Source organism: Podarcis cretensis (assembly GCF_951804945.1).
Source record: "Podarcis cretensis genome assembly, chromosome: 10".
NCBI classification, from domain to species: Eukaryota; Metazoa; Chordata; class Lepidosauria; order Squamata; family Lacertidae; genus Podarcis; species Podarcis cretensis.
The window spans coordinates 12320941-12345440 of record NC_137179.1 but is presented as its reverse complement, the minus strand read 5'-3'; the positions used below and the strand labels follow the sequence as shown (position 1 = coordinate 12345440).

Here is a 24500-nt window from a genome sequence, read left to right as displayed (position 1 = left end):
GAACCAAGAGTAAATAACACCATCGCAGGTGGAAGCTGGGGCAAAATGGGAGACTGAAACAGCTACTTCTTTTCGGGATGTAGAAAGCATCAACGTTTTTAGCTACAAGTATTGGAACAACAAGTCAAGCAAATTACTGGGAATGAGATTCCGAGAAACCCAACCGACACACTTTTGAATTATTTGGAAGGATGTGGAAATCGTCCCCAAACTCCTAATAGCATCTCAAACACTGACCTCAAAATATTGAGGGGGGGGAAGTCCCCATCTTCTGTCACAATATGAGATGACAAGGTGATGATACGTTAACATGCTGTACTTGTGATAAACGAGAATGCAAGAGAACAAATTTGTGAAAAGTGGGCTATTTTTTACTTCACTTTGGTAGGAGAAATTTGAAGATATGTTCCTTGGAGTCTTTAAAGATTGGATGTAATACTGATTGTGGCTACTTCCTTCCTTTTTATAACATGTGTTGGTTTTTTGGTTCTTCTCTTGTCCTCCTGATAGAGCTTATCAAGGACTTTGCGTCAAGAGCATGGACTACAGGCAAGACCAGGTGGGCTAAAAAGATGGTCTAATCTCGAGGTCAGAACTGGGTATCAGGTGGTTGGAGTTGGAGTTCAATGCCTATTTGTTGTCTTGTCATGCCCTGTTTCTTGGGAGGGCATCTCACTTTCTACCCAGAAAGAACCTCTGCACCTTGAATGTTCTTTACCGCCCATTCCTGTTCACTCTAAGCTCCCCTGCACTTTTGTTTACAATTTCCCACAGGTGCCCAGCCCTAACCACAGTTACCCTGGGAAGCTGCTATTGTGATGCGTCAGGATGGCTGTCCTTGCCTCACATGCATCACAAAGCACATGGCATATAAATCATGAAAAGTCCAGTTCAGGACACAGGACAAAGGGGAGCAGGGGGGGAGGGACAGAGAGAGAGAGAGAGGGGAAGGGGAAAAAAGAGGTAGGTTTGTTGTACTCCATAAACTAGCCCAAAAAACTGAACTGGAGTTAGGAGACCCTCAGATGTTGCTGGCTGGGGCTGATAGAAGTTACTGTTCAACAGCATCTGGAAGGTTGTCTGTATGGGATAAATCTGCCCCTCAGATACAGATGTTATCTAAGTTAGGAAATCTGTGTCCCTTCATGTTTCCTCCAGGCATATGACTGGCTCCTGTGAGATTAGATGGGCCGGTCATCTGATCCAACAGGCCCTTATATTCTTATGATGTTGCTGGACTCTAGCTCCCATCATCCCTGACCATGGACCATGTTAGCGTGGGTTGATGGGCTTCTGCTAGTGGCCTTTGTGTTCCTTTTTTTCTGCTGGTGGGCTTCCCAGAGGCATCTGATTGGCCACTGAGAGAACAGAATGATGGACGAGAGCCTGGCCTTTAATTCAGAATGTGGCAGGTAGACTGGGAGCGGCCGCCGGGAACATATATATAACACTGGTCCCAAAGGATCTACATTAGCTCCCAGTACGTTTCTGACCCAGTTGTCTTTGTCCATTGAGTTTTCTTGGCAGGGATACTGGAGTGGCTTGCCGGTTCCTGCTCCAGGTGGATCACGTTTGGTCAAAACTCTCCACTATGACATGTCCATCTTGGGTGGCCCCGCACAGTATAGCTCATAGCGTCTCTGAGTTATTCAAGCGCCTTCACCACGGCAAGGCAGTGATCCATGAAGGGGTAGCACAGTATAGTTAAAGCTATGGTTTTCCCAGTAGTGATGTATGGAAGTGAGAGCTGGACCATAAAGAAGGCTGATCGCCAAAGAATTGATGCTTTTGAATTATGGTGTTGGAGGAGACTCTTGAGAGTCCCATGGACTGCAAGAAGATCAAATCCATTCAAAGATCAAATTCCATTCTGAAGGAAATCAGCCCTGAGTGCTCATTGGAAGGACAGATCTTGAAGCTGAGGCTCCAATACTTTGGCCACCTCATGAGAAGAGAAGACTCCTTGGAAAAGACCCTGATGTTGGGAAAGATGGAGGGCACAAGGAGAAAGGGACGACAGAGGACGAGATGGTTGGACAGTGTTCTCAAAGCTACCAGCATGAGTTTGACCAAACTGCGGGAGGCAGTGGAAGACAGGAGTGCCTGGCGTGCTCTGATCCATGGGGTCACGAAGTGTCCGACACAACTAAACAACAACATGTTTCCAAGCACAATTCAAAGTGTTGATGCTGACCTTTAAAATCCTAAATGGCCTTGGTCCAGTATACCTGAAAGAGCATCACCACCCCCGTTGTTCTGCCCAGACACTGAGCTCCAGCTCCGAAGGCCTTCTGGAGGTTCCCTCACTGTGAGAAGTGAGGCTACAGGGAACAAGGCAGCAGTGTTGCCCGCCCTGTGGAATGCCCTCCTATTAGATGTCAAGGAGATAAACAACTATTTGACTTTTATAAGACATCTGAAGGCAGCCCTGTATAGGGAAGTTGTTAATGTTTGATGTTTTATTGTGTTGTTAATAATTAGTTGAGTGGCTGGGGAAACCCCATCAGATGGGTGGCATATAAATAGTAAAAATATTAGTAGTAGTAGTAGTATTCTTAAAACAAGATACTGAACTAGACCGACTATATTGCTAAGGCCACTTCTAGTGATTCTTATACTTTGCCTAGGATTATTCATAAGAAGCATTCAGCTTGACTTGTTTTCTCCTAATTTAGAGCTATATCCAGGTGAAACCTGGCTAGCAGAATAGGTTGATAGCAGTGTAGCACTGCTAGGAATCCCACCACAAGTGGGGTCACCAAGCTTTGCATGCCCCCAGATTTCCCATGGGTGACGCAGAACATGGGTTTGGAGTTTGCTCAGAATCTGGTTCATCACCTTGTTTGTCACCAGCAAGGAATCCCCCCCCCCTTACAGTCAGGTTGCTTAATGACTCCACACTGCCTTCCCCGGTAATTCTTGCTTGAGTCATCTGCATGCATCTTGCTTCATGGCACCATCCTGATTCTTGCTCTCTGCTTGCAGCACACACCAGGGCTGGACTGACCACCATGCCAAGGAGACTGCAGAGCACATAAGTGGTGTAAGTAAAACAAAAGGTCAAAAGCTCTTGCAGGTCCTGTTGGCCTTGAAGTTATCTCCACCTACCCAGCCGTCATAAGCATGTGGAATATATATTTCCAGTTGAATGCGGTGCTGTATTCTCAGTTGTTTTCTCGGTTTTCCTCCCCATTGCACCTTTTTTTTTTATTTTTTCTAGTTCTATAGGCATTTTTATCTGTTACACATCACTTTTGCTATCTTTTCTGTGTGTTCATATTAATAAAAATTTAAAAATATATGAAGTGCAATAAAGGAAAGGACATCTGGGCGTGTGCAGAGTGCTTCTGCCGCAGCACGGAACATCTGCCAGATGTCACCTACACACTTGGAAGTGAGGCAATCTCATGACAGCATTCTTAAGAACAGTATAAAAAGGGATAAAAAACAAAGTAAAACCCACCCAAAATGGTTGAAAGCCTTTGGAGATATACTCCCAAATCGATTGCCTACGTAGATGTGCCATACCTGCTCCGAGTTTTGCTGTTGTGAGCAAAGACTCCAGCCAAACTGGCACATGAACTAGTTTTGCGGTGCGAAATTTGTGCCCGCTGGGATTCCTGCAGTGGTGTTTATTCTCTCGAAGAATTCCCGGCATCCTGATGGCTGGTGCCAGGATTCTAATTTGAAGGACATTTGGGATAAGTAGCAATGCGGCTCCTCTGGGTATTTTTCCCTGTACTGTATATTTATTCCCTGTACTGTAGATTGCCAAGGAGCTGGGCAGCTGGGTGTGGTCAGCCAGGCTTGGGGGAGAAACTTGCACAAGTTGTCCCTCTGCATATCGTCTCAGTTTTCTTACTGCATGAAATATTGGCATATAAGAATGGGGGGGGGGGGGGGAACTGCAACAGAAGATGTGCAGAATACCAGTTTGGTGGCACAGGATTCAGTGGAAGAGCTCCCACACACATTAAAAGTCCCAACTCCAGTCTCAAACAAGCAACTTTCATAGGTGCAACCTATGTTTTGATGACAAGACACCTTTTGATTTCAGTCTGTTGCATAGATGTTAAAAAGCCCAACTTTCCCAAAAAAGGCCCTAGATCTGGAAGGTTAAAGAGGGGCATGTGGAAGCATGCAGGTACAGCAGGGACTGGTAACTTTTTCCAGCTGGTTGGTTGGATCCTGGGTTCCTCTGCCCCCCCACACCCACCTGTCAGTCACCTGGCATCACCTTGGCGTCAGGTAGCCCGTTTTCCTTTACAGCATGCCTTGAGTTCCAGCCAAGCTGCAAAGGGAAGGCCCAAGCTGATCCAAGCAGTGGTTAAAAGTTACTGCCAATCAGCTGATCAGCATGGACTTCCAGTTTGGACTACTGCACTGCACTCTGCGTGGTGCTCCCCTTGAAGACAACTTGGAAACTTCAACTGGTGCAAAATGCAGCAGCCAGATTAGCGGCTAGCATTTAATTTAGAACTCGTATAACCCGTTTGTTCCTGGACTTAATTCAAGGTGCTCACACTGAATAAATAAGCCCGTTGCAGCACAAACGGAACTCTTGTGGCATCTTAAAGATTGGTTGCCACGAAAGTTCCTGTATCCTTCAAAGCTACAGTAAAAAGCTGCTATTTTAAACTGCCACAAGACTTTTCCTAGTTCCTACCTCCAGAGGGACTAGCTGCATTGTTAGTCTGTTTCTGCAAAAGCGACGTGAAGCGGGAGTCCTGTAGCATCTCTGAAGCCCGCAGCCCTATTATGGCGCACCACCTGGGAACTGTAGATCTGGCATTTCTGCGCCCTTAGGAAACTACATTTCCCATGACACCCCACTGCTAAAGCAGTACTGTACAATTTTGCTGCAACTATATGGCGCAGGCGAGTTTATGAGACGCAGCCTGCGAAAACCGACGCCATGAATTAAGGCGTCTTAAGGCAAACACGAGGTGTTTGTCTGCAACAGCCGCAGGCGGAGATCTAGCAGGCCGCTTCTGGCTTTGCCGGTGAGAAAAGGCCGGAATAAATAAATAAAAATGAGCCAGAACAACAAAGCTGCATTGTATGATGGGGGGGGGGTTGCTGATGGCGTGAGCAGAGGCCCGATGACCTCCCCGTCTGGGTGCAAGCACCCACGTGGTCGTTTCTCTCCTCTCTTTTTTTTGGGGGGGGGCAAGGCGCAGGTGGAAGAAAGGCAGGAATTTGGAGGAGGACCGAGGCTGCGCGCACCAGCTTCACCCTTGGCGCGCCGTCCTTGAAGAGGATTGCGCCAGCCGAGGGGGCGGGCGGGGCTCTGGTTTCCAATCACAAAAGCGTAACCCGAGGAAAGCGGCGCGGAGCGGCTCCGGATCCGCCTCCTTCCCCTTGCCCGGCTGACATTGTCTTCTTTCCCCTCCTCCATCCAGGCTGTGCCTCAGCTGCGCTCCTCGTCTTCTTGCTGCTGCTAAGCCGGTCCTAGGCACGCACACAAACCCCGGAGGTGGGTATCACATAGCAAACGCACCGATCCTCTGTTTTTGTGGGGGGGGGGAAGGGGTGGCCCTCCATCTTCTCTCCCCCCAAGCCTTTGGCAATGGAAGATGGACTCAAGCGCTTCAAATGGGTGAGGAGGGATCGGTTAGGGGAGATCTCTCCTGCGCATCGTGGCCTGGCGCTCGCGTGTGCGAAAGAGTGAGAAGGAGGGGGGTTGGAGGTCGATCTCTTGCCCTCTGGGGTCTTGAGCCATCTCCCCCTCCCCATCTCTCCCCCCCCCCGCTTTGCATCGTGTGTCCCCCTCCCTTATTTCTAAAGGTCAATGCGGTTGCAAAAATATATATAGCCCTTTCTCCCCAAAACGAATCAAGGACTTACAAAAAGCAAAAATGACTGATGCAAAGTAAAAAGCGAGTAGTTTTTTTCCTTTGCGTTGGAAAGAGGCTCCGGGTGGACGATCCTGCCCTGCCTTTTCTTTCCGCCCAGAGGAGCGGTGGCCTAGTGGTTAGAGGCGCAATCTACCCAACTCCCGCTCCGCCTTTTCCTTTTGATTCCCCGGGACAGGCTTGTTGCATTTTAAAGGTTTGCGAATTGCATTTTTAATTCTTCCTGGTAGAGGATTTCGGGCCGGCCTTGGCTCAGCGGAGGAGGAGGAGGAGGAAGGGAGGCCGGGCCACAGAGGCAACCATCGCGGAAGACGCGGGGGAGGAAAAGAAAACTTGTTGCGCATCGCGGCGCCTCCTCGTGCCTTCGCATGTGCTCTGCCAAAGAGCGGGAGGGGAAAGGAAGCAGTTATATTTTTATTTTTTTGCAACAGCAGAATCTCCCCGGGTGCTTGAAATGGCCCTGCCAACTTGGGGTGGGATGCGCGTGTTCAAAACGGGGAGCATCCGCTGGGGGAGGCTGCTCATCCCTTTTTGCAAGAGGGAAGAACCCTCCCAAAAAATGAAGGAGCGCAAAGGCATCACGTGCCTAGGCGGGGGGGCAGCGAAATGCGCACCCCCCCTGCCTTTTCTTAGCAGAATCGGGTGAGGCAGGCGTGGAAAACGCTTCCCGCTGAGCGCCCAGGGCCCCCAGGCCGGGCCGCATTCTGCCCGACTTGCCCAGGCCAAGATCGGGATCCTGCGCGCGCTGGAGCGCAAGAGCCTCGCGCGATGCAGCCTGCAAGGCGCGCCGGTGCTGTGAGAACGGGTGGCCACGTGAATTTGGAACGAAGAGGCGTGTTGTGGCTGCCATAGGTCATGAGTGCCCCGTCAGAGCCCAACTGCACTGTCCTTCTGTCCATGATCCTGCTAGCTTTGCAGCATGAATGGAAGTTTATCTTCTACTGGGGGTGGAGAATGAGGGGGGGGGGTATATATGGTATATATGACCCCTGCACATTTGTGGTATGGTCCAGAGTTCTATAACTCAGAGCAAGGGATGTCAATGTGGTGCCCTCCAGGTTGTTGTTGTTGTTATTATTATTATTATTATTATTATTATTATCTTTATTTATACCCTACCCCCCATAAGGACTCCAGGCAGCTTACAGATAAAAAAAAAAGCAGCTAAAAAAACACAGTCATATGTGGCTAGAATTAAAACTATGTAATCTATTAAAAACATACAGATAATTTCAGAAAAAACAGCATGGCGCAATGCCGTTCGTTAAGATCAGTCTGTTCCCAAAAGCCAGTTGGAATAAAACGTTTTCAACTCCCTGCAGGAAGACGGCAAGGAGGGAGCCGGCAAGATTTTTACTCTGCTGGCTGGGGATGTTGGGAGATGGAGTAGAAATGCACAAAAGCAGGGGAGGGCATAGAGAGGTGGGAAATGGTGCAGGAATAATAATTACTGCTATCGAGCATAAAACTTAGGAATGAGGAAGGAACGAGATCTTCCAAAAGCCGCCAGACCAGAAGAAGATAAGGAATGAGGCATCCCTTTGAGGCCTAGTTATTTTCACCTGGCTGAGGGAGAACCTAGACAGTGGCTGTCAGTGGCTACTAGCAACAATGGCTGCTCTCCTGAAACATTTCTGCATCATCCTGTACTCCTCATTCCTCCTGTGTCGGCCGCTGGCTGCCTTGGGCCTTTGGATGTTCTTGGACTACAAATCCCATCATCCCTAGCTAGCAGGACCCCAGTGGTCAGGGATGATGGGAGTTGTAGTCCAATTCCTGCATGGCCGGGGGTTGAACTAGATGACCCTCAGGGTCCCTACAAACAATTCTATGACATCTTGTGACCCAAGGTTGAGAAACTGTTGGACTTCAACTGGTTGGTCTTGGACCAACAGATGGGACCTCCATCTCTGGGTTAAGGGGAATACTGTTTCTGCAAAGGCTGTATGCCAAGGGCAGACACGGGGGGGGGGGGGGGCGGTAATTCAGTTTCCGAGCACAATTCAAAGTGTTGGTGCTGACTTTTAAAGCCCTAAACAGCCTCGGCCCAGTATATCTGAAGGAGCGTCTCCACCCCTATCATTCTGCCCGGAGACTGAGGTCCGGTACCGAGGGCCTTCTGGCGGTTCCCTCACTGCGAGAAGTGAGGCTACAGGGAACCAGGCAGAGGGCCTTCTCGGTAGTGGCACCCGCCCTGTGGAACGCCCTCCCACCAGATGTCAAGGAGATAAACAACTATCTGACTTTTAGAAGACACCTGAAGGCAGCCCTGTTTAGGGAAACTTTTAATGTTTAATAGGTTATTGTATTTTAAGATTCTGTTGGAAGCCGCCCAGAGTGGCTGGGGAAACCCAGCCAGATGGGCAGGGTATAAATAATAAATTATTATTATTATTTACAGCCTATGGGGTACATTCCCTCATAGGCAATCTTCAGAGGGCTGCTTGCCAGTGGTGGAGAGGGCCAGAGGGGAAAAAATTGGGTGGATCAACAAAGGCCACCGTTTCTACAGCAGGCCACATCCCACCCATGCAAAAATTAGACCAGGCTTCCTCAACCTTGGCCCTCCAGATGTTTTGAGACTACAATTCCCACCATCCCTGACCACTGGTCCTGCTAGCTCTAGGGATCATGGGAGTTGTAGGCCAAAAAACATCTGGAAGGCCGAGATTGAGGAAGCCTGAATTAGACGGTTCTACACAAGCACAGATCTCCACCAAGCCAAGAGGGATGGCTCTCTGCCATGGATGCTATAGTTGAGATTCCTGCGTTGCACGGGGTTCGACTAGATGACCCTCAGGGTCCCTTCCAACCCCACGATTCTGTCAAAGTTCAGGGACACATCCCAGTCAGGCAGAAACATTCGAGGAGGGTGCATGGCCGGGCTGCTGAAAGGGGTGGCCTGTGGGAGAAGTGGGGTGGGTCCTGAGGGCCAGACAGAGATGCTTGGAGGCCACATTTAATAATAATTTGGCCCCTAGGCTGAGGTCCCCCCCCCCATTGCTCTCCACTGGCTGGCAGTGGTTCTCCAGGGTTTAGACAAGGGTCTTAACCTGGAGATACCAGGAATCAAAACTATGACTTGGAATGCAAAATATGTGCTCTACTATTGACTTCCACCCCCTGGCCATAGTTTCCAGGACCCTACCCTTTCCCAACCCCCTGAGAGCTACTGAAAACTGCATCCTATGCAACATGGAGATCAGAAATCGGTCTAGCTAGTTCAACTGGTCAGAGCGTGGTGTTGATCCCCGTTTGAGACAGCAATAATAATAATAAATTTATTATTTATACCCCACCCATCTGGCTGGGTTGCCACAGCCACTCTGCACGGGTTCCAGCACACATAAAAATAATAATAAAACATCAACAAATTAATAGTAACGATCAGATCCTACATAAAAAGCCACAATGGCTTTAAAATAAACAACTTATATCAAATAAAGCAATACTCAACAATCCATTAGGATCCAATATGAAACAGTAAAATTAAACATCAATAATCTAGCCGTTTACACTTATCAATTACAATAAAGAATTACTAATCTATAATCAACAAAATAACAGCAGATCACAGTGCACAAATGCCACAAAAAATACAAAATCATGCAAAAGGGTCAAGTTGAGCAACAAGGACAGACAACTTATAAAATTATTTTTTTAAAAAAGAATGGAAGTCAGCATATTCAAGGGGGGGCGGGTTGGACTAGATGACCCACAGGGTCTCTTCCAACTATTGCTTGGGTTCACGGAGGGCTCCCCCTTCCTGCAGCCTGTGCTGGAAGCGTGCAGGAGATATACGCAGCCTTTGACTTCTCCCCCTGTTCCTGTTTTGTCTGTTATTGTAGACTGTAAGCCTTTCTGAGCAGGGACCTTGTCAGCTCCTTATGTTGCCAGCATGTCTTTTCTGCCTTAGAGCCAGTGGCAGTTCAGTATGAGTGACTTCACTTGCTTTCTTTACGTGTTCAGCACGTATAGCAACGGCAGCGGCAGTGATAGCGACAGCGACGGCAACAGTTGGCCTCCGTATCGGAGCCCTCAAGAGAAGGTAGGCAGGAGGGCAAGAGCACCTTTGTAGTTGCCGTATTTCTCGCTCCATAAGACGCACCTAGTTTTTAGAGGAAGAAAACAAGGGAAAAAATATATTCTGAATGAAACAGTGGATGTATGATTTTTGTGGTTCATGCTGTGGCCACAGACATGATATGTGATTTGACGGTGAGTTTGGGGTAGCCCAGTGCAAAAATCCTGAGGATCCACGTGGATCTGTTGTTTCTAACCACGTTTTTGCCCCATGAAACAGTGGATGCCTGATTTTTTTGGTGCAGGCTGTAGCCATAGACAAGCTATGTGATCTGATGGTGAATTGGGTGACCCAGTGCAAAAATCCTGAGGATCCATGTGCTTTTACCGCCCCCTCCCAGGCAGCCTCCTTTATCTCTAGAGTCCCTTATCTCCCTCCCTGATCACTTGCTGATCAGGTGCTCAGCGGCTTTGTTTCAACACCCCATTCCATATATATATATAGAGAGAGAGAGAGTGCACAATCTGCTTTTTGCCCCTGGACAATTCAGTTCCAGGGACCACACATTCACTCCAGAAGACGCACAGACATTTCCCCTTACTTTTTAGGAGGAAAAAATCAGGGCCACAGGAGAGGAAGCTCCTCCTACTCAGCACTCTGCCCGCCCTCTGCCAGATCGCAGCGGAATAGTAAGTTTGTTTGCAGACTAGTAACATTCGGGGGCTGATTTGTAATGCTGATGCAACTTTTTAAAAAGCAATCTTTACTGAACAGCGTATGTCTATTTAGTTAGTTTAATTAATTTATGTGCTGCTTCATATTTCAACAAATATATACCCCAAGGACCGCCTCTCTCCATATGAACTAACCCAGATTCTGTGTTCATCCTCTGAGGCCCTTTCTTGTGTGCTGCCTTCACAAAAGGTCCGGAGGGTGGCAACACGAGAACGGGCCTTTTCCGTGGTGGCTCCCTGTTTGTGGAATGCTCTCCCCAGGGAGGTTTCGCCTGGTACCTTCCTTACATATTTATAGGCGCCGGGCGAAAACGGTCCTCTTCAACCAGGCCATTGGCCTTTAACCAACATATTTTTTTGCTCTATAAGACGCACCCGACCATAAGATGCACCTAGTTTTTGGAGGAGGAAAACAAGAAAAAAAATATTCTGAATCCCAGAAGCCAGAACACTGCGCAACGATCCCTCTTGCTATTCTGGCTTCAGCGATAGCTGCACAGCCTGCATTCGCTCCATAAGACGCACACACATTTCCCCTTACTTTTTAGGAGGGAAAAAGTGCATCTTATAGAGCGAAAAATATGGTATTTATTCCTGTATTGCCGGGGGTTGGACTAGATGGGGCTACCTTTGAAGGTGACTCGGAAACTACAACTAATCCAGAATGCGGCAGCTAGACTGGAGACTGGGGGCGGCCGCCGAGACCATATAACACCGGTCTTGAAAGACCTACATTGGCTCCCAGTACGTTTCTGAGCACAATTCAAAGTGTTGATGCTGACCTTTAAAGCCCTAAACGGCCTCGGTCCAGTATACCTGAAGGAGCGTCTCCACCCCCATTGTTCTGCCCGGACGCTGAGGTCCAGCGCTGAGGGCCCTCTGGCAATTACCTCATTGCAAGAAGCAAAGCTACAAGGAACCAGGCAGAGGGCCTTCTCGGTAGTGGCGCCCATCCTGTGGAACGCCCTCCCATCAGATGTCAAAGCAATAAACAAGTACCTGACATTCAGAAGACATCTTAAGGCAGCCCTGTTCAGGGAAGTTTTTAACGTGTGATATTTTACTGTATTTTTGGTTTCTATGGAAGCCGCCCAGAGTGGCTGGGGAGGCCCAGCCAGATGGGCGGGGTATAAATAATAATAATAATAATAATAATAATAATTATTATTATTATTATTATTATTATTATAGATGGCTCTTGGGGTCCCTTCCAACTCTACAATTCTATCAGTGGCCTTTTAGAAGTCGGTGGGAAGGTTTTGATTTATTCCCCCCTCCCAATGTATTTATATGGGCTTTGTGTGTTTGTTTTTGCTTGGTTGGTAGTAAGTCACTTTGGGTTGCCTTGGGCAAGATAAAGCGACTAGCAATTAAATATGACAGAATTTGAATGAATGAATGAATGAATGAATTTTATTATTTCGGTCACAGACCAGTTCCAGCCCACATACAATATCAAGGAAGTCATAAAACACGATAGGGATATGTAATGGTTCTAGGGGTTGCTCGTGCGTAAAATCGGCGCCACACCTGGCTGGGTTACCTGGGTGAACCCTTTCTGTCCGGACAGCCACTCACCTGCCGTGGCTGTCTCAATCGCTGGCAGCATCCGTCAGTGGGCGTTTCTTGAACTTCTTCCAGCAAAGCTCTTTGACGCCAAGTCTCCGCCTACTCTCCCTGCGTGGAAGCCTTCTGCGCAGGGAGGGTGTGGGCAGCGGAGGACCCGTGCTCTCCCCGCTGGTCTCCGGCGAGGAGTCATGGAGCCCCCTCGCCGATTCCCCCATCTGCCCCCCTTCTCCACTGGTGCTACGCTTATTTCCTTCCCAAGAAGATGGGCTGCCTCTCTCCCTCCTGGGACGCTCTCCAGAATCCCTCTGGAGCCCTCCCTCTCCCTCTGGCTCCGATGGCAGTTCCCTGACAGGATACATTTGAATTTGCAATTAGGTATAACAAGGACAAAGGGACGCAGGTGGCGCTGTGGGTTAAAGCCTCAGCGCCTAGGACTTGCCGATCGAAAGGTCGGCGGTTCGAATCCCTGCGGCGGGGTGCGCTCCCGCTGCTCGGTCCCAGCGCCTGCCAACCTAGCAGTTCGAAAGCACCTCCGGGTGCAAGTAGATAAATAGGGACCGCTTACCAGCGGGAAGGTAAACGGCGTTTCCGTGTGCGGCTCTGGCTCTGGCTCTGGCCAGAGCAGCGATGTCACGCTGGCCACGTGACCCGGAAGTGTCTCCGGACAGCGCTGGCCCCTGGCCTCTTAAGTGAGATGGGCGCACAACCCCAGAGTCTGTCAAGACTGGAACCGTACGGGCAGGGGTACCTTTACCTTTACCTTTACCTTTATAACAAGGACAATACAGATATAGCAACAGTTTAAATATATATAAATTAAAACCTAGTCACTAACATATAACCAAAAATTATCATTTAAAACCTTTATGATAGCACAGCTTGTTCCCTCAGTTTTATGGCAGTCGCACAGAATTTGGCTACCCTTAACGTGATCTCAGGATCCTTGTCCTCTACCAGGGATTTTAGACGCTGAAGTTCAGATTCATTTGGAGATTTTTGCATAGCAGGGGTAATAAATCCCGAGCGTATATCCCCGTAGAAGCGGCAGCGTAACAAGGCATGAGAGACCGTTTCTACCTTATGACAGAATTTATGCAACCAAACCTCTGAAAACCAATAAAAGTGGTGGAAGACAATGGAAAACAAAAAAATGAGCTGGTTAAGTCTGGATACAATGGGCTAAGGACTTGGGCCATTTTATCGATACGGCAGCGTGGGAAAAGCTGTGGAAATAAGATTTGAAAATTAGGGCGTGTTATACATTAAAGGAAAACTACATGAAAATGATATATGGGTGATACCTAACTCTGAGTAAATTAGCCAAGATGTATAAGACCAGGTTTCCTCAACCTCGGCCCTCCAGATGTTTTTGGCCTACAACTCCCATGATCCCTAGCTAGCAGGACCAGTGGTCAGGGATGATGGGAATTGTAGTCTCAAAACATCTGGAGCGACGAGGTTGAGGAAGCCTGTATAAGACTATCAAATAAATTCTGGAAGTGGCAGCAGGCAGAAAGGACCTTTTTAAAAAAATATGCAGCGGACTTGTAAAAAAGCAACTGGCTTTTGGGAAATGATACATAATGAATTTTAAAAGATGTTTAAAATCGTTATTCCCCAAGAAAGCCTGAAGCATTCTTAATAGGAAAAATAGGGTGAGAAGTCCCCCCAAAAGATGGTCAAATTGTTTATGTGTGTGACCACAGCAGCCAGAGTTCTGTACGTGCAGAAATGGGAAGAAAGCGAGGTTCAAAGAAAAGAGGACCGGATTTTGAAGAACTATGTGGAGGTGGAGAGATTGACGGTGAAAATAGGAGACCAAAACGAAGAAAGGTGTATGGAAGAATGGAAATTCCTTTCGGATTATTTAAAACAGTATTCTAGCCAAATGAACGGCGAAAATAAGAGATCAAAACAAAGAAAGGTGTATGTCCCACGGAGGACCTTACGGTCTTCAAATAAAAACATCTTGGAGATCCCGGGCCAAAGGGTGGTTAGGCTGGCCTCAACCAGAGCCAGGGCTTTTTCGGCTGTGGCCCCAATCTGGTGGAATGCTCTGCCACAAGAGACTAGGGCCCTGTGGGACTTGACATCTTTCTGCAGGGCCTGCAAGACAGAGCTGTTCCACCAGGCCTTTGGCTAAGGCACAATCTGACCCCCTCTCTCCTTCTGTAATCATAGAACTCTAGCCCAATGGTAGCAATTAATTTGATTCTGAATTGATTTTAGAATGTATTTCAATTAACTGACTGTGACTTTATGTAAACGGTGCTATTTTTATTGTTGCTAGCTGCTCTGAGCCTGGCTTTGGGGAGGGCAGGATATAAATAAAATATTACTATCATCATCATCATCATCATCATGGAAGAATGGAAATTCCTTTCGGACTATTTAAAACAGTATTCTAGCCAAATGAAATCGTGAGCAGGTCTTGAAGTACAGTGGCACCTTGGAAGCCGAACAGAATCCGTTCTGGAAGTCCGTTCGACTTCCAAAACATCTGGGAACCAAGGCGCGGCTTCCGATTGGCTGCAGGAAGTTCCTGCAGCCAATCGGAAGCCATGGAAGTCGCGCCGGACGTTCAGGTTCCAAAGAACGTTTGGAAACCAGAACAGTCGCTTCCGGTTTTCGATTGTTTGGGCGCCAAAACGTTCAACTCCCAAGGCGTTTGAAAACTATAAGTACCGTGTATAAGGCAGCAGGAAATTGTCGGTGGAGAAACATGACTATAAGGATGGGAAGCTGAATTGCTAAGGAAAGGGTATAAATTGGATTGTGTGGTGTGCTAGCCTCCCTTACTAGTAACTTCTCGGAGAAGTTTTAAAACATTCCTGCTTATACAGGCATTCAATGGGTGAAGGTTTCTGTCCAAGGCAACCCTGAAATTATTAGTTTGAGAGCAGGTGGTTGCTTTCAGGGGTTGTAAACTTTTTTTTTTAATAGAAGTTTTAATTGTGTTGATATGTTTACCACCTTGGGCTCCTTTTGAGGAAGTTGTGAGTTTTAAATCAAATTAATAGTTATGTAATTAAGGCTTTGCATCTTCTAACGCCTTTTAAGCACCTCTGTACTAGTGCAAATTAATGGCAATGCCTCGAAGAAGTATTTGGTGGGCAAAAATAAAATAAAATCCAGTGTGGCTGGGCTGGGACTAAGGGAAGTGCTGCTCTAAATCCCTTCCTAGGCATGGGCCAGCCATCATCTCTCAGCCTGACCTACCTTACAGGGTCATCATGAGAATAAAATGGAAGAAGACCTGTGCATAACACTGACCTTGAAGGGAAGACAGAACTGAAATGAAATGGGGAGGTACTTAAATGAAAAGGAACAGCTGAGACTCCACAATTTGTGGCGTTACGCAACCGCACGTTGAGAAACTGCTGGCAGGTGTTGCAGATTTGTAGGGCAAACGTAAATGGGTAGAAATGAATTAGTCTGGAGGCCACGTGCTGTGTTTTGTCAGTCTCAAGCTCACCCTGTTTATTTCTCAACTGCATCTAGGTAGGAACTAGAGTCTTCTTTTGAAAGCACTTGAGGACCGTGCTTTGGTTGTTTTGAAGGTGGAAATTAACCTCTGTTCTATCTGGTTTCTCCTTTTTTTGCAGCAAAAAATGGCTTCGCTCAAGGACAAACTGATCACACCCGTGGCACAGCCGGCCACCAAGCCAAACAACAAAGTCACTGTGGTAGGAGTTGGTCAAGTGGGGATGGCTTGTGCCATCAGCGTCCTGGAAAAGGTCAGTGTGTGTGTGTGTGTGTGTGTGTGTGTGTGTGTGTGTCTGTGTCTGTGTCTGTGTCTGTGTTTGGGTGGCATAAATGGCCAGACCTAAGTGCAGTTAGGGACACGGGTGGCGTTGTGGGTTAAACCACAGAGCCTAGGACTTGCCGATCAGAAGGTCAGCGGTTTGAATCTGTGCGACAGGGTGAGCTCCCGTTGCTCAGTCCCTGATCCTGCCAACCTAGCAGTTCGAAAGCATGTCAAAGTGCAAGTAGATAAATAGGTACCACTCCAGTGGGAAAGTAAACGGCATTTCCGTGCGCTGCTCTGGTTCACCAGAAGCGGCTTAGTCATGCTGGCCACATGACCCGGAAGCTGTTCGCCAGCTCCCTTGGCCAATAAAGCAAGATGAGCGCCGCAACCCTAGAGTCACGACTGGACCTAATGGTCAGGGGTCCCTTTACCTTTTTAAGTGCAATTATGACTCCCCCCCCACCAAAATAATAATAATAATAATCTGGTTAATAGGTTCTTCCATGCAAGTGGTACCCATGGGCAGAGGGATGGTGGAAACTGTCCTCCAGCAACATCTAGAGGAGCAAGATGCAGGTTCTCCGGTTAGGAATGTAGGCAGCTGCTTTGTGCAGAGTCAGACCATGGGTTCATCTAGTTCATTTGCACTGTCTGGCAGCAGCCTTCCAGGATCTCAGATGAGGACCATTCCCAGTCCTACCTGGAGAATCTTGGGACCATGCAAAACAGATGCTCCATCATCTTCCCTTTAAGTCAATTTCATTGTAAGAGACAAACGCAGGGGTCAGCAAACTTCTTCAGCAGGGTGCCGGTCCACTGTCCCTCAGACCTTGTGGGGAGCCGGACTATATTTTGAAAAAAAATATATGAACGAATTCCTATGCCCCACAAACAACCCAGAGATGCATTTTAAATAAAAGCACACATTCTACTCATGTAAAAACATGCTGATTCCAGGACTATCGGTGGGCCAGATTTAGAAGGCGATTGGGCTGGATCCGGGCCCTGGGCCTTAGTTTGCCTACCCATGGAGTATTGGTTAGTCAAAGAGGGCTGACATGGTGACATTTAGGCGTTGGCAGGCTCCCGGCTCCCACCAGCTCCAGCAAGCATGACCAATGGTTAGGGAAGATTGGAGCAGGGAGTCCAGAACCATCTGGTTACTCTGTTACGCTGTTGCAGCAAAAGGGGAATGTGATGGATGGGCTTCTTTAGCGATATAACAGACAGTGTGAAGAACATACGGGTTCCTCCTGTTGCAGCTCGACTACAACTCCCATCGTCCTTGGTGGCTGGGCTCTGATGGGAGTTGTGGAGCCCCATCCTTGGCTTTGTAAGCTCCAAGGGCTAGAATCCACATGATTCGATTCCAGGACTTGGGATAGCTCAGTTGGTAGAGCACGAGAGTCTCGGGGTCATGAGTTAAATCCCCATGTTGGGCAAAAGATTACTGCATTATTGCAGTGGGTTGCAGTATATGACCCTTGCGGTCCCAATTCTATGACTCTATGAATATGCAGTGGTACCTCGGGTTACATACACTTCAGGTTACAGACTCCCCTAACCCAGAAATAGTACCTCGGGTTAAGAACTTTGCTTCAGGATGAGAACAGAAATCGTGCTCCGGCTAAAGTGGTGCTTCAGGTTAAGAACAGACCTCCAGAACGAATTAAGTTCTTAACCCGAGGCACCACTGTATATAAAGATGCATGAAGTATATTCTCTTGGTGCTTTTTTTTTTGTCATTAGCCGTCAGCTGGACAACTCTTGACGCTCAGTGGGCTACCAAATTTGCACAAATTTGACCAGGCTGAGAAGAGGCTCTGTTCTGTACGGCTCCTCTCCTGATGATCAATATGTGCACAGAGTCCCTTTTCACGTTAGCTGAATGCGTGACCAAGGTGTCATGGGCAGCAGTCATGGGCATCTGCAGTAGCGGAGCAAACCCTGGATTTAACTTTGCCTAAAGCGAATCAAGTCAGGACTGCTACCACTTTTTTGCTGGTACAACATTACATTACATTACAGTCATACCTCGGGTTACAGACGCTTCAAGTTGCGTTTTTTCAGGTTATGGACCACCGAAACCCCGAAGTACTAGAATGGGTTACTTCTGGGTTTCGGCGCATGCGCAGAAACACTAAATCACACTTTGTGCATGCGCAGAAGTGCCAAATCGCAACCCACGCATGCACAGATGCAGGTTGCGAACGCACATCCCGCATGGATCACGTTCGCAACCTGAGCGTCCACTGTATAAATATTTCTCTTCTCTGCTATAACGCAAGAAGGCTTGGGTGCTGTTTGGACGCAGGATGGACTTCCTCTAGACCTGCGATTAGAAATATTGGAAGCGGACAAACACTGTCCCTTGCATGAGATAAATAATTATACAACCTTGCGTAGATATCTGAAGGCAGTCCAAGGGAAGTATCAGGACACTTTTAATGTGTGATGTTCCGCTGTGATGTTGTGTTTCTGTATATTATGTTGGGAGCCTCCCAGAGCAACTGGGGAACCCAGTCAAATGGGTGGGGTACATCATCATCATCATCATTCATATACTTAACATCTGTGGTTTTTCCCCGCCTTCGCTGCCAGGGTCTCTGCGATGAGCTTGCATTGGTTGATGTCCTGGAAGACAAACTGAAGGGAGAAATGATGGATCTTCAGCATGGAAGCTTATTTCTTAAGACACATAAGATCATAGCGGGCAAGGGTAGGTTTTATATTATATCTTACCGCCATGTGAAGGGACGCAGGTGGCGCTGTGGGTTAAAGCCTCAGTGCCTAGGACTTGCCGATCGAAAGGTCGGCGGTTCGAATCCCTGCGGCGGGGTGCGCTCCTGCTGCTCGGTCCCAGCGCCTGCCAACCTAGCAGTTCGAAAGCACCTCCGGGTGCAAGTAGATAAATAGGGACCGCTTACCAGCGGGAAGGTAAACGGCGTTTCCGTGTGCGGCTCTGGCTCGCCAGAGCAGCGATGTCACGCTGGCCACGTGACCCGGAAGTGTCTCCGGACAGCGCTGGCCCCTGGCCTCTTAAGTGAGATGGGCGCACAACCCCAGAGTCTGTCAAGACTGGCCCGTACGGGCAGGGGTACCTTTACCTTTACCTTTACCGCCATGTGAGCCCGGTGGGGGAGAGCCAGACTTATGTCCTTGCTCAGCAGGTCACATTGGGAAACAGATGTTTGAAATCCTCTTTCCCTGAGCTACTGAAGAGTGGAAGGCCACAACTTGCCTGGTAGCCATAGGTGATCAGAAATTCCACGCAGGCGAGCGAGGAGGAACAGACCACTGTCCTCCAACAGTCTCCTTCATGGAAGGCAGGGTTGTTGTTTTTAACTACCTCCTAAGAGGCTAGCAACTTGTGTTTCTATGCCGGTTTCAGAGGAGGGGGCTGGCTCCCCATCCCTCGCTGTGAACTTCTTTGTAAGCTGATACAGGGACTATGAATCTCAACATACAGGCGACCTTTGTCTATAGCCAGGACATGCAGTTATGCAGTCCATTATAACATTCATTATTCTTGTGGGTGGAAAGGAGGGCCTCAGACCTTTCAACGCCTGTTCGCCTGCTTCTTTTATATCCTGGGCAAGATCCTGCACAGAGTCCAGGCTGATGTATGTGAGTCTCCCTGCTGTCTTCTGTATCCTGTCAGCAACCTGGTGAAGTAGCTTGAGAGATAGCAAAGGCGTCTGTTTTTGCACAGGCTTTCCCCGGTGCACAAGACTGGACTGTTTTTAATTTTCATTTGCTCGAAAACCCTGCTTTTATATGCTTTTATACCACTGCTTGCCTGGTTTTCAATATAAACGACCGAGGCCACAAAGATCTTGAAGACCGCTTTTTTCCTTATGGTCGCTCCTGGGTGTTAAGATCAGGAGATGGAGTTCCAACTCCCTCAGAAGTTTGTGGGGGATGATAGATTGTGAAAGGGCTTTCTTTGTGGCATCCGCTGGGATGTGGAATTCCCACCCCCATAGAGGTGCGCCCGGCACCTTCATTGTGTAACCTTTGGCATATGCAGAAGACACACCTGTTTACTTTGCCCTTTGACACTCAAGATGTGTGTTTTCAGGGCTCCACCTATTCCTGTAACTGCAGCATATTCAAACTTTTTAAATTTAATGATAACCCACCCTGGGACCTACTGGGCCGATAATAAATGTAATGATAACACATGTTTATTATTTTTATTTTGTACACCACTTCAATTTATTTTTTTACCATTTATGTGTAAAGTGGTTTATAAATGCTTGTAAATAAATAGTGTTTGTTGTGGGGGAGGAAGGGAAAGGAGAATGTTAGCCGCTTTGAGACTCCTTCGGGTAGCGATAAAGCGGGATATCAAATCCAAACTCTTAAGGGACGCGGGTGGCGCTGTGGGTTAAACCACAGAGCCTAGGACTTGCCGATCAGAAGGTCAGCGGTTCGAATCCCCGCGACGGGGTGAGCTCCCGTTGCTCAGTCCCAGCTCCTGCCAACCTAGCAGTTCAAAAGCACGTCAAAGTGCAAGTAAATAAATAGGTACCGCTCCAGCGGGAAGGTAAACGGCGTTTCCGTGTGCTGCTCTGGTTTGCCAGAAGCGGCTTAGTCATGCTGGCCACATGATCTGGAAGCTGTACGCCGGCTCCCTCGGCCAGTAAAGCAAGATGAGCGCCGCAACCCTAGAGTCGGCACGACTGGACCTGATGGTGAGCGGTCCCTTTACCTTTAAATAAATAGTGGCTTGTCCCAAAGTGTCCTAATGAACTTCAGGGCTGAGTGGGAATTTCAACCTGCCTTCCCCTTGGTTCCCATTTGACACCCAGCTGTTGGGCCTCCAGATGTTGTTGAACTCCATCTCCCATCAGTTGGGGATGATGGGAGCTGTCATCTGACAACTTCTGGAAGGCCGCAGAACTTTGCCCTGCCTCCTGATAACTTCTCGGTTACATTTTTGCCTGCAGATTACGCGGTCACCGCTAATTCCAAGGTTGTCGTGGTGACCGCCGGAGTCCGCCAGCAGGAAGGGGAGTCCCGCCTCGACTTGGTCCAGAGGAACGTGAATGTCTTCAAGTTCATTATCCCACAGGTTGTGAAACATAGTCCGGACTGCATCATCCTGGTGGTTTCGAACCCAGGTAAATTGGGCTAGCAGTTAGAGCAGCCCCCATAGCTAGATCATGGCCTTTTCTATGTCTGAAATATTTCTTGCACTCACTGCCAGTCGAGTTCCAGAGCCTGGTTGCAATCCAGACAAATCCAGATGCACAAGGCAGCTGCTTCAGTAAACAAGAAATAATTTTGGATCCTGGCATCTTTGCTTAAGCCAGCCTTGCCTCACCTCATGCTCTGCTGGTTTTTTGTGTTACAACTCCCCATCAATTTGCGGCAAACGTGGAAGGGGCAAGGTTGTGGTGGAAGGCTTGCTTAAAATTCTTTGCGTTGATTATCGACAGGAGTGGCGCTGTGGTCTAAACCACTGAGCCTCTTGGGCTAGCCAATCAGAAGGTTGGTGGTTTGAATCCCCGTGACGGGGTGAGCTCCCTTTGCTCCGTTCCAGCTGCTGCCAACCTAGCAGTTCGAAAGCACACCAGTGCAAGTAGATAAATAGGTATTGCTGTGGCAGGAAGGTGAATGGCATTTCCGTGCACTCTGGTTTCCGTCACGGTGTTCCGTTGTGCCAGAAGCGATTTAGTCATGCTGGGCACATGACCTGGAAAACTGTCTGCGGACAAACGCCAGCTCCCTCGACCTGAAAGTGAGATGAGTACTGCACCCCATAGTCGCCTTTGACTGGACTTAACCATCCAGGGGTCCTTTATCTTTTTATGAGAGTGTGGCACTGGCTCGTTCCTGGGACATTCCGCATCTTGAGCATCAGTGAAGGCAAGGGAAGTCACCTAAGCACTCTTGGCACCCTTAGCAAACTACAGCTCCCAGGATTCTTTGTGGGAAGCCGTATCTGTTTAAAGTGGTATCATAGTGCTTTAAACGTGCAGTGCAGATGGGGCCAGAGAGTTGACTCTTGAGTGCACCAGCCCCTCATCCTCTCTCTCCTCCTTTCCCCAGTGGATATCCTCACCTACGTGACGTGGAAACTGAGCGGCCTGCCTAAGCACCGCGTCATCGGCAGCGGTTGCAACCTCGATTCGGCTCGGTTCCGTTTCCTGATGGCCGAAAAGCTGGGCGTCCATCCCACCAGCTGTCACGGTTGGATCCTGGGAGAACACGGCGATTCCAGCGGTGAGCGGCGTTGTCCGAAACCTGCGGCGATCCCGTAGGGCAGCGTTCTGCAACCTTGGGTCCCCAAGTGCGGGGGACTACAACTGCCATCACCCACAACCTGTTTGGCCCAATGATCAGGGATAATGGGAGTTGTAGTCCAACAGCAACATCCGGCAACCCAAGAAAAGAAGAACATTGCTGGGTTGGGGGACATTTGAAGCTGCTGTATACGGAGCTCTGTACTCCCAGCTGCTTGGGGGGGGGGAAGAGAGGTGGTCCATCTTTGTGACTTGTTCCAGCCTTTCTCAACCTGTGGGTCCCCAGATGTTTTGGGACTACAACTCCCATCACCCTAGCTAGCAAGGCCAGAGCTCAGGGATGATGGGAGTTGTAGTCCAACAACATCTGGGGACCCGCAGGTTGAGAACCACTGTGTTACACAGTTCACAGAGGGTTGGAAACTAGAGCTTCAGGCTATATTGAAGTCGAGGCTCCATCCCTTCCTGGTTCTGAGCCAGGCCCTGATCCAAGCAGGCGATTTCACAAGCTCACCCCCTCCTCCGACGTACAGTCATGTGTGGCTAATTGGCACTCCTGAAAGCTTTCTCCTGACTGCTCTTGGAGGTGATGGGGGCAAAAGGTGAGATCCAGCCAGGAAATCAGTAAGCAAGTGTGGAGTCCTCCAGCCTTGTGGCTACCATATCTTGAGATCTCGTGGTCACTGGTCTTGTGAGGGTCTTCCAGAAGAGGGTACTGCTTCCCCTGCCGCAAGGAGACCTCAAAGGTCCAGGCAGGGCTGAAATCCTTTAACAAGAAGTGCCAGAGATTTAAAGCGTGTGTCCCCCCCCCCTTAATTTTTTATTTCATGCGGAAAGGCCATAGCTCAGTGTTTGAGGAGGTCCCAGTTTCATTCCTTAGCATCTCCTGTTAAAACGTTGCCAGGTGATGCGAAGGACTCTTCCCTGGAGAGCTGTTGCGAATCACGGGAGACGATAGCTGAGCTTATAAATCATACTTTCCTGTGCTTATTTATGGAGCAGATCTGCACACCTCTCCTTTCCTGCCCAAAGCAGTTAACATGGAGCAAGGAAAGCAAACAACCCCATTGTTGAAAATAGTTCAAACACGGCCGTGAGAGATGAAATCAACTGTAGCGGGGGAAGCGTTCTACTCAGGAGCGGAGATCCCTTTCTAAGGAAGTTTTTTTCCTAGTTGGACTTCTTGAGTTCCCGGTCCCTTCTGTGTTGTACAGACACACATGCGTGCCTTTGGACAGTAGCCAGAACGAATAAAGTATTGTTTATTTGAATGGTACAGAACATAGGAAGATGGGATTGAAGTCAGAGCGTTGACCTTAGCTCAGCATTGCCTCGCTGTGTGGCTGTGGCTCTACAGGATTACAAACACGGCATTCCCAGTCCTACCTTCCCAGCTCTACCTCTCTTTCAAATCAGAACCAGTGAAGGCGGTGAAGGTCCTGTGTGAGTGCCTGGAGGCGGTTGGAGGATGGATGGCGGCTAATGGATTGAGGTTGAATCCTGACAAGACAGAAGTACTGTTTTTGGGGGACAGGGGGCGGGCTGGTGTGGAGGACTCCCTGGTCCTGAATGGGGTAACTGTGCCCCTGAAGGACCAGGTGCGCAGCCTGGGAGTCATTTTGGACTCACAGCTGTCCATGGAGGCGCAGGTCAATTCTGTATCCAGGGCAGCTGTCTACCAACTCCACCTGGTACGCAGGCTGAGACCCTACCTGCCTGCGGACTGTCTCGCCAGAGTGGTGCATGCTCTAGTTATCTCCTGCTTGGACTACTGCAATGCGCTCTACGTGGGGCTACCTTTGAAGGTGACTCGGAAACTACAACTAATCCAGAATGCGGCAGCTAGACTGGTGACTGGGGGCGGCCGCCGAGACCACATAACACCGGTCTTGAAAGACCTACATTGGCTCCCAGTACGTTTCCGAGCACAATTCAAAGTGCTGGTGTTGACCTTTAAAGCCCTAAACGGCCTCGGCCCAGTATACCTGAAGGAGCGTCTCCACCTCCATCGTTCTGCCCGGACGCTGAGGTCCAGTGCCGAGGGCCTTCTGGCGGTTCCCTCATTGCGAGAAGCAAAGCTACAGGGAACCAGGCAGAGGGCCTTCTCGGTCGTGGCGCCTGCCCTGTGGAACGCCCTCCCATCAGATGTCAAAGCAATAAATAACTACCTGACATTCAGAAGACATCTTAAGGCAGCCCTGTTCAGGGAAGTTTTTAATCTGTGATATTTTAGTGTATTTTTGGTTTTTATGGAAGCCGCCCAGAGTGGCTGGGGAGACCCAGCCAGATGGGCGGGGTACAAATAGTAAATTATTA

At 48.7% G+C, this 24500-nt stretch overlaps 1 protein-coding gene across 8 annotated transcripts in view; it reads left to right on the top strand.

The window, feature by feature from the left end:
* The first annotated feature begins 2985 nt into the window (after positions 1 to 2985).
* The window catches only part of LDHB (lactate dehydrogenase B), a 25509-nt gene continuing 3994 nt past the window's right edge, over positions 2986 to 24500 (top strand). Inside the window, exons 1-8 of one of the 8 annotated variants that reach the window (XM_079992907.1) lie at positions 2986 to 3043; positions 5403 to 5476; positions 9825 to 9903; positions 10488 to 10568; positions 15788 to 15919; positions 18535 to 18652; positions 20886 to 21059; positions 21991 to 22164. In XM_079992907.1, coding sequence (XP_079849033.1) covers positions 15794 to 15919; positions 18535 to 18652; positions 20886 to 21059; positions 21991 to 22164 — 592 coding nt within the window. In that variant the 5' untranslated portion in view covers positions 2986 to 3043; positions 5403 to 5476; positions 9825 to 9903; positions 10488 to 10568; positions 15788 to 15793. Of the gene's footprint in view, positions 3044 to 5316; positions 5477 to 9703; positions 9904 to 10487; positions 10569 to 15787; positions 15920 to 18534; positions 18653 to 20885; positions 21060 to 21990; positions 22165 to 24500 lie in introns of those variants that run through there. The other 7 variants (XM_079992905.1, XM_079992910.1, XM_079992909.1 and 4 more) reach the window with 7 other exon arrangements.